This window comes from Lepidochelys kempii, chromosome 20 (assembly GCF_965140265.1).
Source record: "Lepidochelys kempii isolate rLepKem1 chromosome 20, rLepKem1.hap2, whole genome shotgun sequence".
Taxonomy (NCBI): Eukaryota; Metazoa; Chordata; order Testudines; family Cheloniidae; genus Lepidochelys; species Lepidochelys kempii.
The window spans coordinates 8703714-8725294 of record NC_133275.1 but is presented as its reverse complement, the minus strand read 5'-3'; the positions used below and the strand labels follow the sequence as shown (position 1 = coordinate 8725294).

The following is a 21581-nucleotide window of genomic DNA, read 5'->3' as shown; positions in this document are numbered from 1 at the left end:
GTAATCAGAGATTTATGGTAGTGCCTGGCTGGATCACACATGCGTGGTCCCAGTCTTGCACCACTTCAGGCGGTTAATTAGCGTTGTGCGATAAACTCCCCCTTAGTTCCTTTTCTACTGCAGAGCCTAGCAATAACTCTGAAGTAGAGGGGAGGAGGGAGGGTAGTGGAGCACTCACAGGGACACACATCTTGAAGAACCAACGTTACTGCAAAAGGTGAGTAACTTTCTCTTCTTCGAGTGATGTCCCTATGGTTGCTCCACTCTGGGTGACTTCAGAGCAGTACCCTCCAGAAGGAGGAGGGGGCTTTGGAGTTGAAGTCATAGCAGACAAAAGAACAGAGAGTCGAAACAGGGCATTGGAGGTTGCCTGTTGTTCTAAAGTGTAATGTTGAGTAAATGTATGGGCTGATGCCTAGGTTATGGTCTTACAGATTTCTACAATGGGCACATTGTTAAGGAACGTTATAGAGGTTAAGAAGGCCCTGGTGGCATGCGTGTGAATCCCTGTAGGGCAGTGGTGGGCAACTTGCAGCCTGTCAGGTAATCTGCTGGTGGGCCGCGCGACAGTTTGTTTACATTGCCCATCTGCAGGCACAGACACCCGCAGCTCACAGTGGCTGTGGGAAGCGGCAGCCAGCACGTCCCTTCAGCCTGTGCCACTTCCCGCAGCTCCCATTGGCCGGGAACAGCAAACCATGACCACTGGAAGCTGCAGGCAGCAGTGCCTGCGGATGGTCAATGTAAACAAACTATCTCGCGGCCCGCCAACAGATTACCCTGACAGGTTGCCTGCAGCCCATAGGTTGCCCACCACTGCCATAGGGGATTGTTGACCACGTTGGGAATAACAGTTTTCTGCAATCTGAAATCCATTTGGAGAAACTCTGTGTAGATATGGCGTTCCCTTTGGATCATTCTGTGATTCAGACAAACAGTTTCCGAGACTTACAAAATGCTTTTGTTCTGTCTATTTAGAAGGCGATTGCCCTACATACACCCAGGGTATGTAGTCTGGATTGTTGTCTATCCTGGATAGAATGTCAGAAGGCAGATTGCCTCACCTTTTCACCTAAACCAGCCTATCTTGGGCAAAAATTTAGGATTGGTCTCAAAGAAACTTTATCTTTGAAAAAGACTGTGTATGGCGGATCTGCCAAAAGAGCGCCCAATTCTCCCACCCATCTGGCGGATGTCATTGCAACGAGGAACACTACTTTCATAGAAAGATGTAATGAAGAGCATGTCACCATGGGTTCAAATGGAGGGCCAGTTAGGACTCTGAGAATAGGTTGAGTTCCATGGTGGGGTAGGTTCTCTCACTTCAGGATAGAAATTGCTGAGGCCTCTGAGGAATCTTTTGGTGAGTGAATGTGGAGAACTCATCTACTTTGCTGTGAAACGCTGTGATAGTGGAGAGTTGCACTCTAACCGAGCTCATGGAGAGGCCTGACTTTTCAAGTTGTAATAAGTAGTCCAATATTGGGGTAAAGAGGCTGACATAGCAGGAATTCATTTTTGTTAGCACATGCCTCTAATTGTTTCCATGTGTGGAGGTAGTTGGTGTGGGTGGTGGTTCTGCAACTGTGTTTTGTACTTCATTGGAATGTGTTATTTCAGGTTGCTTGAGCCATTGGAATGTGTTATTTCAGGTCGCTTTGAGATGGAGTCTTTGGGGATCCGGTTGAAGAACATGACCTGCATCCTTAGATAGGAAACGAGGCAGAAGCGGAAGTGTCTGTGGTGGGCACACTGATAATTTGAGAAGGTAAGGATACCAAGTTTGGCAAGGCCACGTGGGGACTATTAGAATTACCCTGGAGTTGTCCTGCCTGATCTTGTGTATCACCAAGGCCAAAAGGAGGGTTGGGGGAAACACGTAAAGGAGAGGAGCATTCCACTTCATGAGGAAGGCATCGCCCAGAGAGTGGGGACCAAGCCCCCCCCCCGGAGCAGAACTGTGGACATAAGATATTTTGTGTGGTTGAGAACAGGTCTATTGTCAGGAATCCACAATGTCTGAAGAGGTCCCAGACCATGTGTGTGTTGAGTTTCCACTCATGGTCCCAGGAGAAATTCCTGCTTAATGGATCTGCCGTGGTGTTCTGGCAACCCAGGTAGGTATTTACTGTAATGTGGATATAATATCTGATACACAATTGCCAGAGTCTGATGGCTTCTACACAGAGGGAGTGTGATCATGCACCCCGTTGTCTATTTATATAAAACATGCAAGCCACATCGTACGTGAGGATTTGTATAGTCTTGCTTTCCATTATCAGTAGGAAGTGGGAGCAAGCGTCGCGAATGGCTCTTAGTTCTAAGATACTTATGTGCAGAAGAATTTCCGCTGGGGACCAGTGGCCCTGGATAGCGCGCAGACATAGATGTGCTCCCCAGCCCAGAAGCGATGCATCTGTTGTGATGGTCAACACTGGTAGAATTTGCATGAAAGGCACTCCTACGCAAGTGTTGTCTGGTTGAGTCCAACCAGAGAAGAGACTCCTTTACCTTGTTTGGTATCTTGAGGTGCCTGTTTATGTTTATATTGTTCCTGTGTGGGACAAACTGAGTGGAGCCAGGCTTGAAGGCACTTCATATGGAATTGTGCATGTCTGACAACGTATGTTGTGGAAGCCACGTAAGCATGTTCTGGCGGTGACTTGTGGGCTGATTTGTACTGTAGCAATCAGGTTGGTCAGTGTGAGGAACTGCTGTTGTGGTAGAGAGGCCATCGCCTTGAGAGAGACTCCAATGAACTCTAATTTGTTGCACTGGTATTAGTGTGGACTTTTGTGCATTTATTTAGAAGCCTTACGCCGTAAAGAGAGTGAGTGTCTGTTCTGTGGCATCTATCAGTGCCTGCTGTGCTGGTGCTTTGAGCAGGCCATCATCCAAGTACAGGATCATCATAATTCCCTTTCTGTGTAGCTGAGCAGCCACAATCGTAAGGACCTTCAAAAAAAACCTCAAGGGGCAGTGGTTAGGGCAAAAGGAAGGATCTTGTATTGGAAATTATGTGGGCCTATTACGAAATGGAGAAAATGCCAGTGTGAAGGATGGATAGTTATACGAAAATATGCATCTTGAAGGTCAAGGGCAGAGAATCAGTCCCCTTTTTCTAACTCTGGGATTATGACTATCTTGAAATGTTGGGTGTTCACAAACTTGTTGAGATGTCAGAGATCGAGAATGGGTCTCCATCTGTTTTATCTGTGAGAGAAAATAATGCAAGTAAAAGCCCTTCCATTTGTACTTTGGTGGTACCAGTTCTACTGCGCATAGATATAGGAGGTGGTCTACCTCTTGTTGCAGTAGATGTTTGTGAGCGGGATCCCTGAAGAGGGACAGGGTGGAGGAGGTAGAAGTAAATGGGATGGAGTATCCAACCTTGATTATCTACAATACCCATCTGTCTGTTGTGATGGACTGCCAGACTGGGTAATAGGGGATAAGACAGTCTGAGAAAATCAGAGAGATGTGAGTTGGTCCCACAGCACTGGGGGGAGAGGAGGGAAAGATTGTCTTCTCCTGAAAACACCGACAAAGAAAAGTGAAGGGTGGGTTCAATGTCCTGACCTTGGTCAGAGGGTTCATCCTGTTCTGCTGGTATGTCGTCAGGGTGCTGAGACAGTCCCACTACCAACGGCGCAGGTGACGGTTGTGTGCTCTCCCTGGGGGGACAGGGAGGTATGTGGTGGTAAGCGGGATGTGCCATCCATGGTAATATGGCCACTGTGGTGGAGGTGGCATGGGTGTCATCCATGGGTACTTGTACCATTAGGGTTCTTTGGGCACAGTATGACAGACTGTGTAACAAGGCACGTGCTGCCGTATTACAGATGGGAGAAGAGCAGCAGGAATACCTTTCTCCATCACCAACCTCATCCTTGTTGCTCGAAAGAAGGGGAGCTGAATAAGGTGGAGTGGAAGGCTGACTCGGTACCAAGTGAGCCAGGGTAACGTCGGTGCCGAGGACAGGTGACTCAGGCACTGAGGATACTGCTAAATCCTTTTGGCAGTAAGAACTGGCACAGTACCAACAGTGGCAGCGCTGTTGCGGTTGTAACACTTGGTGCCCCAGGTTGTGTTAGTACAGATGGGTGTGCCAGTTGCAGCATACTGCCTGTAGATGGCAGCATGGCTTACAGTTGTATTGAGCTGCTGTGTGCCATGGGTCTGGTCAACTCCAGTGGTGCTGAGGCATGGGGTTTCATTTTCCCCTTAGTGCCTGTGTCAGGGCTCTCTCGTTTACAGTCCCTAGCTCTCCCGGTACACATGGTACTACCTCAGTTGGAGAGGCTAATAGTGTGGTTGGTATCGACTTAGCATGCCGGTGCAGGGAACACCTTTTCTTTGCCGTCTCCTGGTTCGGTGAAGCCACAGGATGCTTTTTAGCCACCTTCATAGCAGGGTGGTCTGCTGTCTGAGCCTTGGAAGTAGAGCCTCTGTCAGAGGCTGCTGTAGGAAACTTCTGACCAGAGGAGTCCTGGCTTCTGGCTCAAACGCCAGCCGGAGAGACTTCTCCATGAGCAGCAATTTAAAGCTGCAAGTCTCTGGCTTTCCTGGTCTGAATTGTCCGTTTGTGACAATGAGGGCACTTTTGAGGAACGTGTGTTTCACCTAAGCAGTGAACACTGGGATCGATAGCCTATAGGTGAGGCAGCATTTAAAGCCCGGAGAACCACCCATGCCCCTGAGGGGAGATCCACCTGGGCACTGCTACCATATATTTCCGATTATGAGAACAGGGGTGCCCGAACACCTAGAGTGCAGCACCCACAGGGACATCACCTGAAGCATTAAAAATTCTGTGTACAATATTTTAAATTTCTACAAAATTCTGTATATATTATTTGTCAAAATAACACAATGTAATCATGCCAGTTCCAATTATTTTGGTAATTTATTTCAAAATATCTGTCAGTAAGTATGTCTGTAACAATACAGACCCCCCCGCAAAATTCCGATTGTTTTTTTTTTTGACGAATAGATTCCTTATGAGGCATATTAATACAGAATGTTGAGTAATTCATTTAAATTATAGTAAAGAATTGTATTTCCTGCACCTGGCAGAAGCAGTGCAAAGGCTTGAGGGAATCAGGGGTAATGGAGGAGCTGAGGGAGAGGAAAAGAGCCTGGGGTGAATCAGGAGGATTGGTGGGTATGGGTGGGAGAAGTGTGGAAAATAGGGCTGTCAATTAATCGCAGTAAACTCAAGCGATTAACTCAAAACAATTAATCACAATTAAGTGCAGTGACATGGATAAGGCACTGGTGGCCAACAGATGCAGGGCCAGGGACCTCTGTCCTGACCATGAGATGTGCGCCAATCCTGTTACATGTAACAATCCATCAGTGGGCCTCAATGCTGGTCGGGCAATGGAGAGTGGGAGGATGACAACCCTGACTCAAAGGAGTCTCAGGATTCCAGAGATAAGGGCAGAGCAAAATCAGAGGGAGCAAGTAGATGTTTGACTCGTCTGTTGTCCAAAATGAGGCAGGAAACAGTGCTACCAATGGAAGCAATATAATTGGTACCAAGCATGCCAGTGCTGGAAGCACTGGTAGTCCTGAAGTGAACAGTGGTAGTGGAGTGTCTGATAGCACCAATGTCAAGGGCGGCGAAAGCCACCATGGAAACATCTGCTGTGTGGACTGCAGCAGTGCCGAGTAGGTTCCTGGTACTGGGTCCCACGTACCAATCCGAGTACTGGCCCTATTTCCATAATTTGTGGAAGGGGAACATTGGGGTGCAGTGCCAACAGACCTGAGGGTTCAGTGGCTTGTTCAATAGAAGAAACAGACTTGGCAAAGTCCTGGACCAAAGGAGAGGTTGGGACTGAAAGGCAGAAGGTGGTCTGTAGCTACTTGGTATGCTGCCGACGCAGAAACAGTCGGTACTGGCATCTCCCTCATCAGTGCCAGACTCAATGGATGTCCAGAGGCTGGAACCAAAGTCAACGGTAGAGGGTTTCTCACCTCCCTACTAGGTACCAGGGAAGGGTTAGAAGCACCAGCTCCATGCTGTTCCATGCTTTTCCGGGGGAGGCGGAAGAGTCACCCCAAAAGACCTATTGGTGTTATGCAACCTTTTCCTCAGCACAGGCAACAGCCCCTATTGAAGTACCTGCTCCAGAACATGAAGTGGCAGTGCTGTTGGAGCCCAAGGGAACCTCTGACCCACTGAGGGCCTTGGGACGGAAGCAGGCCACACGGCCTGGTCGAGCAGGCACTGCTTCAGGCGAAGGTCCCCAGCCACTTGAGTCAGTTTCTTAAACCGATCGGCAGATTGCGCAATACTTCTTGACATGGGCCTTGCTGCTGGGGATTGCTCCCCCACATTAAAGACAATGTTTAAACCCCAGAGAGGGCATCACTGGGGAAACAGACTGGTAACACACACTACTCTAACAATTAAGGGTACTACTAACTATACACAAGAGAAAAAACTAAATTAGTTGAGAGTTTGAGACCACACAGAACTCCGACTCCAGTCACGGGCGGTAAGAAGGAACTGAGGGAGGGTCAGGACAGCACTGCATCATGTAGCCAGGAGAAGGACTATAGCAACAAGGAGCGTGTGCCACCCCTCTACTGCTGGGCAAATTTCTCCTGCTCTGGTGTGCTGGGGACACACACCCCAACATGGAATACGAGGCTGCATCTACTCCAAGAAGAAGAAAGGGTTACAGCTTTAGACACAGCATTGCCCATTAAGTGCTTACCTGGAGGAGAGACCACTGCATGTTGGTTCAAGTGAGGAGGAGTGCTGTGCTCAGGCTGCTGGGGGAGATGGGGTGGCATCTCTGGCTGAGGAAGATGCATGATGGGCTGGGTGAAATGTGTGATAGTGTCGAACACGTTCCCTGGGAGAGGATGCTCCATGATGGGGACCTGTGCAGGTACGAAAGGAGGGGGAGAGGACTTCATCGGAGGTGGTGCTTGTTGAGGGACAGGCGGTGGTTGCATCTGCTGCTGCTGCACCTGCTGATGGTGGTGGTGGTGATGCTAGGGAAGACAAAAACTCATGAGATCAGAACACCTTCTCATTTAAACTTCCAGCCTTGTCTCATCTGGTATGCAGGGAGGCAGCTCAGAACAATTCCAGACATCAATAATGGAGGGACTGAGCCTGTGGTTGACTATAAGCTCCTGATCTAAAAGGGAGATCTAAATAAGAGTATTGTTCTAACAGCCTGTGTGCCTGGCCCAGCCCAACCTCTATGATGATTCAGCAGTCACTGTATACGGAGGACTCTCATTCATAGGAATTCTCTCATGGCTCCAGGAGGCAGGCTTCTCCAAAACTCACCTTTTTTTGCTCTCGCCCAGAGTGCCCTTTCTTCTTCAATTTTGGTGCCATTTCTGTGGAGAAAGGAAGAAGGGATAATAAAAGGGTTAGCATCCAGGTGCTGCTCTTTCAGGAATCACTGAGACAAATATGGGAGCAACTAATATTACTGTACTTGTAACCGAGATCACCACTTAAACCACAGGAAGAGTAGCGAAGTTTTGGTGCTCACTGCAAACTACTCTCTCTCAAGCACTCGCGAAGAGCACATTTTCAGACACAAAAACAGGCAGCTTTTCCCTGATTTTACCTTTGAAACTTACTACAGATTCCGGAGGAAAGAGATTCAGTTTCCTTGGCTACATCTTTGTTCCTTCACAAAACCAGGAAGGATCAGAACTTTCAAAACATCAACTACAATGATTTACAAAGAAATCTCTTCAAGACTTTGACCAACACTAATTCTTCAGCCACAGGCCTTTGGGACACCAAAGTGACAGACTGTAAGAATTGGTTAGCCCTTGCCTATATTAGAGTTTCTTGGAAATCTCTCACCAATGCAGTGCCACCGGTGGTAACCAAAGTGGCAGTTAGTGTGGATAGGACTCAGGGCGCTGCCAGACTGTGTGTCATGGTGTCTTCTACACCCATTCTGACCAGTGTTAGATAACATGGTGGTAAAAATGCCAGTGGTCTAACTGACAGTACTTCCATTGCTACCATTGGTGGAGCTGCAATGAGGGAAAATATCCCAAATAGCCTATTGGAGATACAATCTGACAGGGCTGCAGAGAGCTGGCTGTGAAGCAAATGTTTGCACAGCCCATTAGTTAGATCAAGAGCACTTATTTGAACATTACAATGTCAGTGATGGAGAAGAGGAAAGAAACAGACAGCAGCCATGATAGAACAGATGCTACACAGAAAGCAATCCTTCCTCTCTCACTGGAGAATTGTTAAGAGTTTGCATCCAAGGGCCTCTTGCTGTTTAAGCAAGAAGGGCTTTAACTCACCACTTTCTATCAGAGGTCACACTGGGAGTCAAACAGAAGCAAACTTTCTTCTCCACCCTATAACAAAACTGTCTGAGACCTTCAGCAGCTTTCACTACCAGTCAGCCCCTCTCCATTGGTGAAAATGTGTTATATATTAGAGCTTCCCAAGACTTCCTTTGCAGCTTACTTCAGAGTTTATTAAATCAACAAAAATGAAAGGCACAATATTGACCATCTGGCTTAAATTTCCTCCCCTGGAGAATTCCAGCCAAACACCTGGATCAACTCCCTTGCTTGAACGTGTTCTACTTCATCATTATTTGGCATGCCCAGTGGCGTGGGGTTAAGACTGAAACACTACCCCTGAACATACTTTTAAAACAACCTTTGCAAAATGCTAGTGGCCCATTCATGCCTCAGGTTTTTTTGTTTTTTTGAAATCAGTAAGTAAAGTATTCCTATTTTCACTGTCATGAATCCTCATGTGATGGGACAGGCAAATATGATCGAATTTGTACTTAGGCTGGTAAATTGAAGTCAAACTAGATGATCACTTTTGTACCTTCCGGCCTTGAAATCTATTAAATTTTCATAACTTTGCAAGGCCTATACAAAGTCAAACCATTCTGTAGCAAAATTTAAGATGATCTGGTAAGTATTCAGACCCACTTCCTATGTATATCATGCTTCCTTCATACACATCTCTCATTATGAACTTCTCTGTGTTATAAGGTAAATACAGCATAATTAAAGTATTCCTGGAGGTCCCTTCAGCCACCAGGGTCTCATTATAGGGATTCCCTAAGCTTTTCAGGAAGCTGTATAAATTTTACCAGAGCAAGACCTCAAGTGTGTCAGCAGACTCCCATTCAATTGTTCACATTTTCCACGGCTCAGGCTGTTTTTCTGACCACTAGGAACAGCCCAAACTCAGCTGCAGGTCAGAACATGTCCAAAAGAAAATGGAAGGTGGGTAGCAGAGCTCCATCATTACAGTAGGGAGATGAAGCATCAACACCAATGGCTGGGGCCACTAGTCGTTTGAGGACTACTGTACAAGCCTGACACTTTGCCAGTCTAACTTGGTAAGAATAATTGCTTAACTAGGCCTTGACCTAGCAGAAGACATCTCAAAGAGCCAAAATAAAACTTTAGAACATGAGCCTTAATGCATGAAATGTACTGCACATCCATACAGAAGTGGATGGAACAAAAAATAAACAATTATTTGCACTTTTCCTCTGAGGATCTCCAAGCGTTTTACAAAGGAGGTAGAATATCATCATTCCCATTTTACAGATGGGGAAGCTAAAACATGGAGATTTAATGTCTCTCTTGAAACTGTACATGGTAGAGCTGGAAATTGGATCCCAGTCCAGTGCACTGTTCACTGGACTAAAATGCAAAAAAAGGATTATGGTTAATCTGCTTGCAAACTTGTTTAAAAGAGTAGATTTTGACTTAGATGTACAAAGCTATCTTAACCAGCCATTTTGACATTACTTTGCACAAAGGAGAAAAAGAAAGAGTGATTGATGTTTTCTGCTATTAAGTGACTTGCCCCACATAGACTTTCCCTATCTGAGTCAAAAACCCAGGTAACAGAGAGAGAGGCTGAGAGAGAATTAATCACAGGAACACCATGCCAATCAACTGAAGAGGCACTGAAAGGCAAGAAGGAAACGCAGCAACATGTAGGTCTTCAGGAAAATCATGTTTTACAACTATTCACTGAGGTCTTTTCTGAGTTCCTACTCTATGACTGAGGGCAGAAAATAGAAGCCCCATACTAATCAGTAAACTAAAATCAAATTTACAGAAAAGTCGTCAAAGTGACAGATGTCAGTCTCTGTAACAGTTAAGTATCTAAGAGACTGGTCTGCTTTACTGTGAGCCATACACTATGTGAGGGAAAAAGAAAAGGAGTACTTGTGGCACCTTAGAGACTAACCAATTTATTTGAGCATGGAGCCTGTAACTGCCACATTCTTATCTGATGCAAGTGTAATATATATAGCAAACAGAACCTGATTCACTTTGCTATAAACATTCTACTTGCTGATCCACTTTTATCGTGTCCGCATAGCAAGAAACTTCCTACCATGCACACCAAACTAGAAGGAAACTGAATAAGCTGTGTGGCTTGAAAATGGAAGTTACTGAAGGAACCAATATTTCTGTCATGTTCCATTTAATCAGAAGGAAAAATACCAATGGGAAGAAACCAAAGGATGGGATACAAACAAACGTGGGGGATTCCAGGAAAGGAGGAGTTTTGTAAAAGGACACCACAACTTGAGGGGAAGAGACAAGGAAAACTATGAAATATTTGATCTCTGGAAATCAATGGGATTTGAGAGAATTCCTCTCGACAAGTTGCAGATTCGCTGCATAAGTACACAAGGAAGTTGCATGAGTAAACATTATCAGCGAAAAGGCAATTAAGCCAATGTCACTCCTATGTGAGCAGGACTGGAAATGCGAGATTATACATAGACAGTCCCCAGCTTCAGGAGTCAGCCAAAAATGCCATGTTTAATATATAACATTTCTCATTTGTACTTTATGTCAGAGACCCCTAGCTCCATGGTTTCCATGCAGCTGATCAACATGTATATGTTTCGCAATAGTAAAGGTGTGAAAAAGAGGGAATATCAGACATATAAGGCTGTGTGCAAGTGTCAACCCTGAAAAGCAGTTAAAAAGGTACCAAGCCCTGTAAAACTGACATGATTACTCCTGGTGTTACTCTGCCATAGTTGCTTCTCTGTACAGGTGTTTGCTCTCACTCCTATATTCCTCAGAGGTATGATGGCTAGCTTCTAACCAAGCTCCTCAGAAGCGTCACGTTTGCTTTCTGGTGTGCATATTTCTTGTATTGATACTGTCTTTAGTTTAAACTGAATTATTGACAAACTATCACATGTTTAGCCAAGATACTGGACCATTCTCTGTACACAGGTAAGAGAAAATGGTTTGGTCTGGATTGACAAGAAACTCCATTCACTCTATACAGCTCTGAGCAAAAGGTTGTGCATCTCCTGGTTTGTGTGGATCAGCTGTTCTGTTTAATATTGGAATCACATCCGTGAGTCTGTGGGACTGAAGCAGCTATGGACACAGTTCCACTCTGCTCCACTCCAGCCAGCCACAGTACACTAACCTTCTGGCCATTTAACTAACCATGAGGTTTTCAGAAATGTAAGAACAGCCAAACATAAGACAAAGTTATAAAACATGGCCCAGAAAAATCACTTTTCTAAGCTTAAAGTGCAGTTTTACTCTGAATAGTCACGTCAGCTCTTTTAGAGATAAAATTTTGCTGCTTTTTATTCGTATTAGCCCTGCAGAGCCAACACAGCCAAGACTGAGTGAGCTGCTGATTCTATTCCATCTTGTGTATCTACAAAATTGCTTAAGTTCCAAATCAGTGTTATACCTATGGAAGCCCATGAAGGGCACCAAGGGCGCCGCATGAACTAAATCTGGTTCACAGAACCATTATGATGGTTCTCTTCGTACCACATTTCAACTAAGCTTTGGCTCGTAGAGCCCAGGTTGAGATTTCAAGACACAATAAATATGGGATTCCACAATGCCATTCTCACAAAGTCACTTTTCAGAGTAGAAACACTAAGATCAGAGCCCAGTTTCCATAAGAGAAGCCTCTGCTTACAATGAACTTATTCTGTCAAATAGCTTCCCTCTCTGGAAGGTTCTAGGGTATCTTCCCCACCCACACAAGTTTTTCCAATTATTAGTTACTTCCCCACATGTTCACTGAGGAAGGTGAAATACTCAATATAATAGTATACAATTATATACTTGGTAAAAATATTCTTTCAATTTTGAAATGACTTCTTAAAACTAATTCCATTATACAAAAAGGTACATTTTCTGTAACAAACCAAACACTTTATTTATTTTTATTTAAAAACAAAAATATAAAAAAACTATACAACTTGTTTTTAAAAAGATTGTGGTTACATTACTGTTAAATCAAAAAGCATGCAGATAAAAATATAAAAATAAACAGATTTGTATAAAGTAATTCTTTGTAGATGATAAATGCTAATTGAAGTGCCTTAAAGGAATCTGAATCAAAATGGCAATGACAGTCCATTCATTGCAAATGCATTCTTACTTTCAAACAGTTCACACTTGTGCATCAGAGAAACTAGGATTACAGCTTTGCTAGAAACATGCAGTTATACATTCCAGTAAAAATCAATCCCAGTCCCCAGCAGTTTATAGAAAAATAAAACACAACATGAACAATCATGTGATTTGGAGAAAACATTTTAACAATGCTAAGAGACTGCAAGTAAAAAAAAAACTTTACAAAATAGTTTCGGTTATAAATTAAATTTCCCTTGATAGCACAGAGAACCTCCATACTACCCTGGTATTAGAGATGAGCTCAAAATGTGAATACTGTGTATAAGTGACTCTCGGTCTCCACACTGTGATGTGGTGCTTTCTTGGCATTATGCTGGAAGACAATTCAATCTAACTGCTTCCCTTCCCCTGTTGTGCAGGAAGAGCAGATCAACTCGTGGCTTCTATGCCACTGACACACAGTCATGTAAGGCAGAAGAGTTCCCTAAAAATGTGGCTAAAGAAAGTTGTTAGCAGTAGCAAGAGCACTAAAACCCAAGGTTCAAATTGGTCTTGGACAAGATGTATATCTGCCTTTACAGAAAAAGGGGTGCCTAAGTTCTAATTTGCTGGCATATCAGTTTATTGAATTTCTAATGGAACTATCACCTTAGTGGAAAAATGCTGGTGTGATATTTGTCAAATTATTACATTAAAAAACACCAGGGTTTTGAAGAAAAAAAACCCAACAACCCTAATCTTAACAGGGCAAAAGAACAGTGATTAAAAACAGTACTTCGTTTTTCTATGTATCACAGTACGTAAAACACACTAAGGCCCAGATCCTGCAGCCATGTATGCAAGTGAATAGTTTCTTAAAATAGGATTAGAGTGCGAGTGCCTAGTGGACTGAAGCTCTGTATGGTGCTTTACAAATATTAATTTAGTTCTCCTTCCTCAGTTCAGATGCAACAAGAATCAGCATGTTGTAAACTAACAAGGAGTGGTGTATCAAGATGGTCATTCTTCAATGGGCTCAAAACCAAAGTAAAGCACTTTTCCTGACATCTCATTAGAAAGTATGTTTTTAAAAATGAACATCCCCAGCTAAAAAAGAATAAAGAGAAGAACATCCCACACCCAAACTCCCAACAAAAGAGTTTCTATTAAAACTCACCACATTAAAATAGAATATTAAGACAAATTTGATACAGTTATCAGAACAGTAAGGGTGCAAATTTGATCAGTCAGGGAGCCTTAACTGTTGAATTTCAATAGTGAACTTCCCAACCGCATAGTTCTCCAACTAACTACTCAAGAGGTTTGCAGGACCATAGATATAGCAGTGCTCTTCTGCAAAGCCCCATTACTGATGCTTAGGGCCCTACCAAATTTATGGCTACGAAAAAAGCATCACGGACCGTGAAATTTGGTCTCCCCCCATGAAATATGACCTTTTGTGTGCTTTTACCCTATAGTACACAGATTTCACAGGGGAGACCAGCTTTTCTCAAACTGGGGAGTCCTGACCCAAAACAGACTTGCAGGGGAGTCACAAGGTTATTTTAGGGGAGTCATAGTACTGCTACCCTTACTTCTGCACTGCCTTCAGAGCTGGGCGGCTGGAGAGCAGTGGCTATTGGCTGCGCGCCCAGCTCTGAAGACAGTGCCCTGCCAGCAGCAGCACAGCCAGAGAGCAGCAGCTGCTGACTGAGGGCCCAGCTCTGCAGGCAGCAGCGCAGAAGGGTGGCAATACCATACCATGCCATCGTCACTTCTGTGCTGATCCTGGTGGTGACTTTGCCATCAGAACTGGGCTCCTGGCCAGCAGCCGCTGTTCTCCAGCTACCCATCTCTGAAAGCAGCGCCACCGCCAGACCAGCACAGAAGTAAGGGCATCAGTACCACAAGCCCCCCTACAATAACCTTGCAACCCCCTCATCCCTCTTTGGGTCAGGTCCTACAATTACATCATGATGAAATTTCAGATTTAAATAGCTGAAATAATGAAATTTATGATTTTTAAAATCCTATGATCGTGAAATTGACCAAAATGGACTGTGAATTTGGTTGGGTCCTACTGATGCTATTAGGAGTGTCCTTGGTGATTAATACAAAGTTAATTCTAGATTCTACTGAGAGAAAATTCATCTCTTATTTTTTCTTCCCCCATTTGGTGTTTCTCAGGGAGCAGCTACAACAGATAGGAGGTAGTAGGCACTTCGAAACATTATCTGTACGGTAAGTTAAGACTATAGGGAATCAAGTTTCCTATTTCAGACACCCAAGGACCAAAACACCTCTAGGAGTTTAGCTAAGTAAGTTTATTTATATAGAGCCATATGAGGTATTGAAGGTACAACTGTCCAAGGGGAATGGTGGCATTCTGTTCACAAATCACTGTGTGTGGATATGAATGCCTCCTCAGATGCACAATTCAATGCACAATTCAAACTACATCCTAAATTCAGGACACTAGGGTAGAATATCCTAATTCTTCTAAATTTCCTACGTGCCAGATGATCAGGAACTTTGATACTACTAGGCATTAAGTCCACTAAATCCAAATTGTTAGAGACTCCCCACCCACATGAGAAAAAGAGGATGAGAGGAAGTTTCTGCACAGAGTCCCCCAATCTAGATGCCCCCAATTCTCTGAAGTTCCTCAATCACCACAGTATATTGAAGTTGTTAAGCAGTTTGATTGTTGAGAAGGGCAGGGCTGTCAAACATGACTAGAAAGCTACCTGATGCCTGATAAAGACAAAACAGATGCCAATTAAATTCAAATGAGTGCAGTACTGTTGAGGAGGGAAGAATTTTTCCCCCTCAGATTCATAAGGAAACTCTATTAAGGAACAGATTACAATTTAGCAGGGTCTGAAGTCTGAAAGGTCAGCCATTTAATCCATACATAAAAATACATTATGAACACAGGAAAAGTATCTTTCTTTTGCACAACTCACAGCTGAATTGGCGTTAACTCAAAATGTTCACCCCAGAAGTTTACCTCTGAGCTGAGCAAAGGAAGTTTCAGCTGACAAATCAAGTTGAAACCTTAACTTTAGCGTTTGTTATGATGGAAATAATTTTAGTAGAATGGTTTCTACATATCTGTGGTCTTTGAAGCTTTTCAGGAGACATCTCAGGCTTGCTAGCTAAGACATGAACGCAAAATAATACTTAAGACCTTTAGGTGAGGTATAACATCGCAATATTACTTCATTCAGCATTAAAGCTTCGAAATAGGAAACAATAGCTATGAAACATGGAAACCAAGTTAGCCAGAAGTATTACTTCCCACATTCCTGCTCCGCAGGGTATGAAAAAAACTGAGCTCTTTTGCTGCCCTAAAGTGGTTAGAGGATACTCAAGCCAGAAAGACCCAGCATTGCACCTCCAAAGGCAATTTCTGACTTTTGTTAACATATATTTGTGTGTTCTGTGAGCACTAGACACTCTCTGCCATAAAGATGCACCATTGTGTACTACAGTCTGATCATTCATGACTGAATGATTCAGATCAAAAGAACAGATATGCTTACAAAACTGTATTTGTATTCTGTAGAAAAAGATGTTGCTTACATGCAACTCACCTAAGGCTGAAGATACCAAAACCATAATTGAAAGAGGCAATGGAATCTACTAGAAATTTCACAGTACTAGCACAGAAAGTCAGGAGGTAAGAAAGTTAACAGCCAACATGATGGTCATGTTTAGTCTATATCACAAGTAGATGTTTCCAGGATGAATTTCAATCTCATTACAATTCATAAAGATACTGTCAAAACACAACTAAAATTAAACTGCACTAATCCTTTAATCCTGTACCTCTGTTTTCATAGATTATAAAACTAAGGGATCATTATGTTCACCTGGTCCAATCTCCTGCAGAACATCCCCCAGTAATTTGTTTTCTCTACTAATATCATCTATCTTCAAGGTATTAAATCTTCAAGGGCTGATTTTCAATGTAAGTATAGTACTCATGATTATTAACAAGAATGCTTTAAACATTCTGTTTTAAATTCTGATTAAGGATTAGCAACAACAGGTGAATTAAAGTGAGTGGAGCAAAATCAACCCAGAACGTAAGTAGCTTTTCAGAAATCTGGACTACAAAGATGAGTCAGGCAGCTGTAAGAGAGCACTGTACTAGTACATTAAAACTTGTCTTTAGTGACTACGGAGAGTGAACTGTAGGAGATCGGAGCAGGAGTGTAATTTCAGTATAACTACTTATATAATATGTACCTATTTTTCCTTATATATTATAGAATTAACTGGTGTGTATTTTTACATGTATCAAAGTGCTTTATGATAAACCAAACCAAGATAAAATAATTTAGAATATTAATATTTTTAGATTTAAAACTACATACATCTATTGCACAAAACACCAAGTACACCCACCAAACAGCAGCTCAGTGGGTAAAAAAAGGAAAAACAGAAACCAAGTTATTATAAAAGAAGATCATAAGAAGCCAGATCTTATTACAAATTGAAGTGCAAAGATTATCAGTAAGATTTTAAATCTAATTTTCCACTTCACCAGTGCAGGTGTTTCCAAGATTCTCCTATCAGGATATATATTTTACAACTTCTCCAGAATCATATTGCTCATTTAAACATTACAGAGAGAGAAGCTCAGATGGCCAGCAACAGGGCTGTTACAATAAAAGGTATCATGAACTAACAATACATTAGTTACATAAGGTATCAAATACACAATTCTCAAAAGTTTAAACATTTACATTTCAATTAATGGGAAACGGTATTCTATATGTTAATAATTAAGTTACTATCCTGCAGTACAGAGTCAACAAGGGCCCCTATATTTAATCAGAAAATCAGGAGAAAGATTTAGCAAAACAAACATCACTGTAAATATTCTAGACCAGAAAAATTTAGTTTTTCTTTTGTTGGTAACAAAGTATTATCAAAACAAGTATATTCATTTGTACATATTCAAAGACTATTTAAAAAAAAATCTGGTGACTGTAGCTTTATGACGTGGCAGAAAGCTTGATAAAGATTACAAACTGCATGCAGGGTTGCTGGCTTTTAAAAACAGTGTTTAAACTGAGAGAATTATAAATATATTATATGATTCATTTTGTAACAGAAAGTGAAAGATAACAGCCAACAAGCTAAAACAAAATCAAAAGTTGCATCCCAAGGAACAGTTGCAATTTCAAAATAAATGTGATGGGAAAGAAGGCTCAATCATCACACACATTGCACTATACCTAGAGACAGAGTGCTGTCCAATGGCTCTAATGATAGCACTAAATCACTTAATGCCAACATTTTCAAAAACATCCGATTTCCAGTAACGAACATGGGACACCCTGGCCATGATTTTCAGAGATGCTGAGCACCTATTGACTGGGGGCACCAATTCAAGTTAAAGAGCTGTGGGGGGCTCAGCACCTGTGATAATCAAGTTCAAAATGGACACCCAAAAACAGAGGCAACCAAAATTAAGAGGCCAGTTTTGAAAACACTGGCCCTGTCATCCCAAGAATGTCAAGATGGAATCAGACTAGGTAGATATGGATACGTTTATGGGAAGAGCAGTTTTACAGTCAGTTCTTATAGTTTTATATAACAGAGAACACTAGAGAAAAAAGCTCAGTCACATTTAGAATTCCACCAAGGAAGTGCAGTTATGGCACACAGTGGAGAACATTGGAGGTACTAATGTAACGGTCATGTTGCAAAGTTGAGCAAACTGTCATCTTACAGATTTCCATACCATACACCACATAAAATTTATAGAGAGCTAAGGTTTTAATTAGCTCTGCCTAGTGACAGCTTACTCAAAATACAAAAATAAACTATAATATGTACTTAAGGATAAAGTGCTCTACAGCAGAAGAAGGCTCTCTAAGCCAATACAACCCAAGAGGTCAGTTACAGGACAATGAGCAAGTGATGCTCAATTTCACTCATATCCACCCAATCAAATGAATTAGGTTCCACTGCCTCATTCTCAGGAAGATTATGAGAAACATTTGACATAGAAATGGTTTTGTCTGGATCACGCATATTTTCCATGGAAAAAGACAAACAAGAAGAAACGTTCTGTTTTTGCCATATTGTGGCATTTTAGGGTTTGTCTACACACAGGTTTTGCACCGATTTAACTATAGTAGTATAGCCAAATACTAGTACAAAAACTTCGTAGACCAGGCCAAGATATCCACAACTGTGCTTTTGCAGACAACAGCATCACACTGGGAATAAATCTCTGGGGCAGAGAGGAAGGAACAACACTTTTTTAATTCCCATGTCTCAGACCTGAATGAGCAAAGAGTCATGCAAGAAAGAACAGAGAAATTGATTTCTAAACAAGTTTTTCACAGAAGCTTTGGCAGGACTGAGTCTGCATTAGTCAAATAAAGCCACCGAAAAACAAGTGTACAATAACAGTCTATGGTTTGAGTGTAAATGTGGCAGCTCTGCCTTAAGACTTATCAAGTAGCAGGAGACCATTTTTCTCCTCCACTAACACACACTATGAGGACAGCACTCACTACCACTGAAAGTTATATTTTGACCAGTATTAAATATAATTCCCTCTAAAGAACTATCATCAAAGGTGAGGAGTTCCTTTCAAAAAACTAAATTTACTTAAAAATATGCTTGACAATATAATGCAACTTAAATGTGTTATGTTTAACTACAGTTTAGTGCAGATTCCCCAACCCCAAAAAATACAGCCTTAAAATTCGAGTGTTTGTAGGAAGCGTCATTAGTAAGCACCCAAAGCAACTCCTATAAATACTAACCTCTGCTGACTGGAGGGGACAGGAAAAGAAGAGGTGAGTATTTAGCATACATGTCGGGCTTAGAGCAGTATGCATTCAGCACCTGTGCTCTTAGGCCCCTCCCAACCCAATGGCAGGCCCGAAAATGTATTACTTCAGTCACAGAATTTCTTACAAGTGCGTTTTTATTTATTTTTACTCCTGTTTGCACTTCAGAGTCAATACAGCTATAGAAGTGGAAGCAGGACTGTTTTCTACCTCTTACATCTTCATCAGACATAGTTAACTAAGTTAAAGTTGCAGAAACTTTATTACTGGTGATTTATGTGTCAGAAAGAACCCAGCTTAACTTTCAGAACCCACACAAAGCTGGCAGTTCGAGAAAGAATAACTCAAATTTTTAGCTATGCAGCTTTGCTCACTTCGACACAAAAGAATGCCACAATGCCACTTTAGAGGAAGAACCATACTTTAAGAAGCTATTTCAGAAGTGCAAAATCAACTTAACATGCCTAAATCACAAATTCTGAGGGAGTATCAGCTGAAACTAGAAAAGCTATACAGAGTCATTACTGCTCACTAAATTCACCCTACTTTCCTGAAGAGAATTGTTTCATGCCATTGTTTTTATTTTTTATACATAAACCCACATTTCCTCAGCTGTTGTCCAGCAAAATGCTCTGGTGCAGAAGTGTTCCTGGTGAGAACACTTACACTCCCCAAGAGCAAACTGAAAAGAGAAGGGGACTTTTAAAAAATATGTAATTAAATCACTGGCCAGATAGAAAGTATCTGGGCATATGTTGCAGGTTGGCTCTCCCATCGCAAGGAAGAAAAGCAAGAAAATCTTGTAATCTTGGGAAGTGCAAGATGCCATATCCCCCACCTCCAAGTTTCATATGTCGGGTCCACTATAGGCAACTGCAACATGCAGGATCTACACTGTGTGTACTGTTTTTAATTACAAGACAAAAAAATTAAAGACCAAGCCAGTACTGAAAACATATTTATTTATACAGAAGACAGGTATAGGACTGAGTCTTTAAATAAGCTGCATCTAACCTGTTTCTGAATCTTCACTGTCGGAGGAGCTGGATTCACTGGTGCTCTCAGACTCTGAGGAGGAGAACCCCTTCATTTTAGAGGAACCAGCAATTACATCCACTTTCTCTGCTGCAACAAGATAACAGTACAATATTGTCAAAGGATGACAAAAATAACCCAGAATCCAGTCTTGTGCTGTGTGGTCCTCCTGTAATCAGCAACGCCCGTAATAGGAATTCTATTGCATGGAGGACTGCTTGTATGCTGATGCTCTATAGTTGGAGTCATAAGTAGTTTAACTAAGTAAAGTACTATTGTAATTGGGCAAAGCAAACTCACTGCCCTGTTCCCATGTTCCTTCCTAGTCTTGAGCTTTACAAACTAAGGCAGAAACAAAGAGTTTGCCCTGCTGCTCCCAATTCCAATGTAACAAATACAACTTTTGCCTAAATAACCCATAAACATGCATGTATCAGATTCTTGCAGAAGGAAAGTGTGCTAGAAATGTTAACACACATTATTTACTGACTAGACAATATTGGCCCATAATTAATGCATAGTATTTTTTTTTAAGAATGCTATTGACCCAATGAATTATAAAGGTCCAAAACTGCATATACTCAATCCTGCACGTGACCCAATCCTTCTGCAATCTGTGTTAGAGAAGGCTTATCATGCATATGCAGCGTTTGACATTTACACTTCAGGCTCTAGGCTATTTGTCTTTCCAAAACACCAAATAAGCTTACAAGTAATGCTTAGGCCAGCAGCACATAGGGCAATTTCACATCTTCTTATGGCTTGCTGAATTCCAAACGTAAAGGTTTTATTCAGATATATTAGTACAAAGAAAAGCATGGGAATGGGTGATTGGAGAGTCCTCCAAACTCCCCTCTACATGTGCAGCCATTTTTGATTTTGTAAGAGGCTTTACTTCAATTTTAAAATGCTTTTCTGCGCATTAACCATATATTAAAAACTGAAACAAAGTCCAAAAACAGCTCCAAAAACTGGTGGAAAGAATCCAGGATGGCAGCCCCAGTGTAGTGAGTCTCATGCCTGGCACAATCCAAAATCCAGGCCTATACATGTGCCAACTGTTTCACATGATGGCGCCCCAGTTTGACATGAGAACATTCTTTCACTGAGAGGAGGTGTTTTGGGGTTTTTTTTGGCACACTGAAGGTGAGTTTGCAGCCCAGAACAAATACTGTTGTACAATAAAAAGAAAACTAAAAGGTTTTACAAGAAAAGTTTGCATGAGATTGAAACAGCATGTAATATTCCATTTAGCTGGCAGTATGATCTGTCCCTTGTATCAAGTGTTTGGAGTGAAGAAAATATTTACATTAGAGCTCAAAGTACAGGGATATTAAG

The 21581-nt window shown here is 42.2% G+C and overlaps 1 protein-coding gene across 21 annotated transcripts in view; it reads right to left on the bottom strand.

The window, feature by feature from the left end:
- Positions 1–21581, bottom strand: part of BRD4 (bromodomain containing 4) — a 228353-nt gene that overhangs the window by 20125 nt on the left and 186647 nt on the right. For all 21 annotated transcript variants that reach the window (XM_073319258.1, XM_073319263.1, XM_073319261.1 and 18 more), the window contains 3 exons: positions 20223–20333; positions 7316–7368; positions 6729–7011 (listed from right to left, as the gene is read on the bottom strand). In XM_073319258.1, the coding sequence (XP_073175359.1) occupies positions 6729–7011; positions 7316–7368; positions 20223–20333 (447 nt within the window). The remainder of the gene's footprint in view (positions 1–6728; positions 7012–7315; positions 7369–20222; positions 20334–21581) is intronic.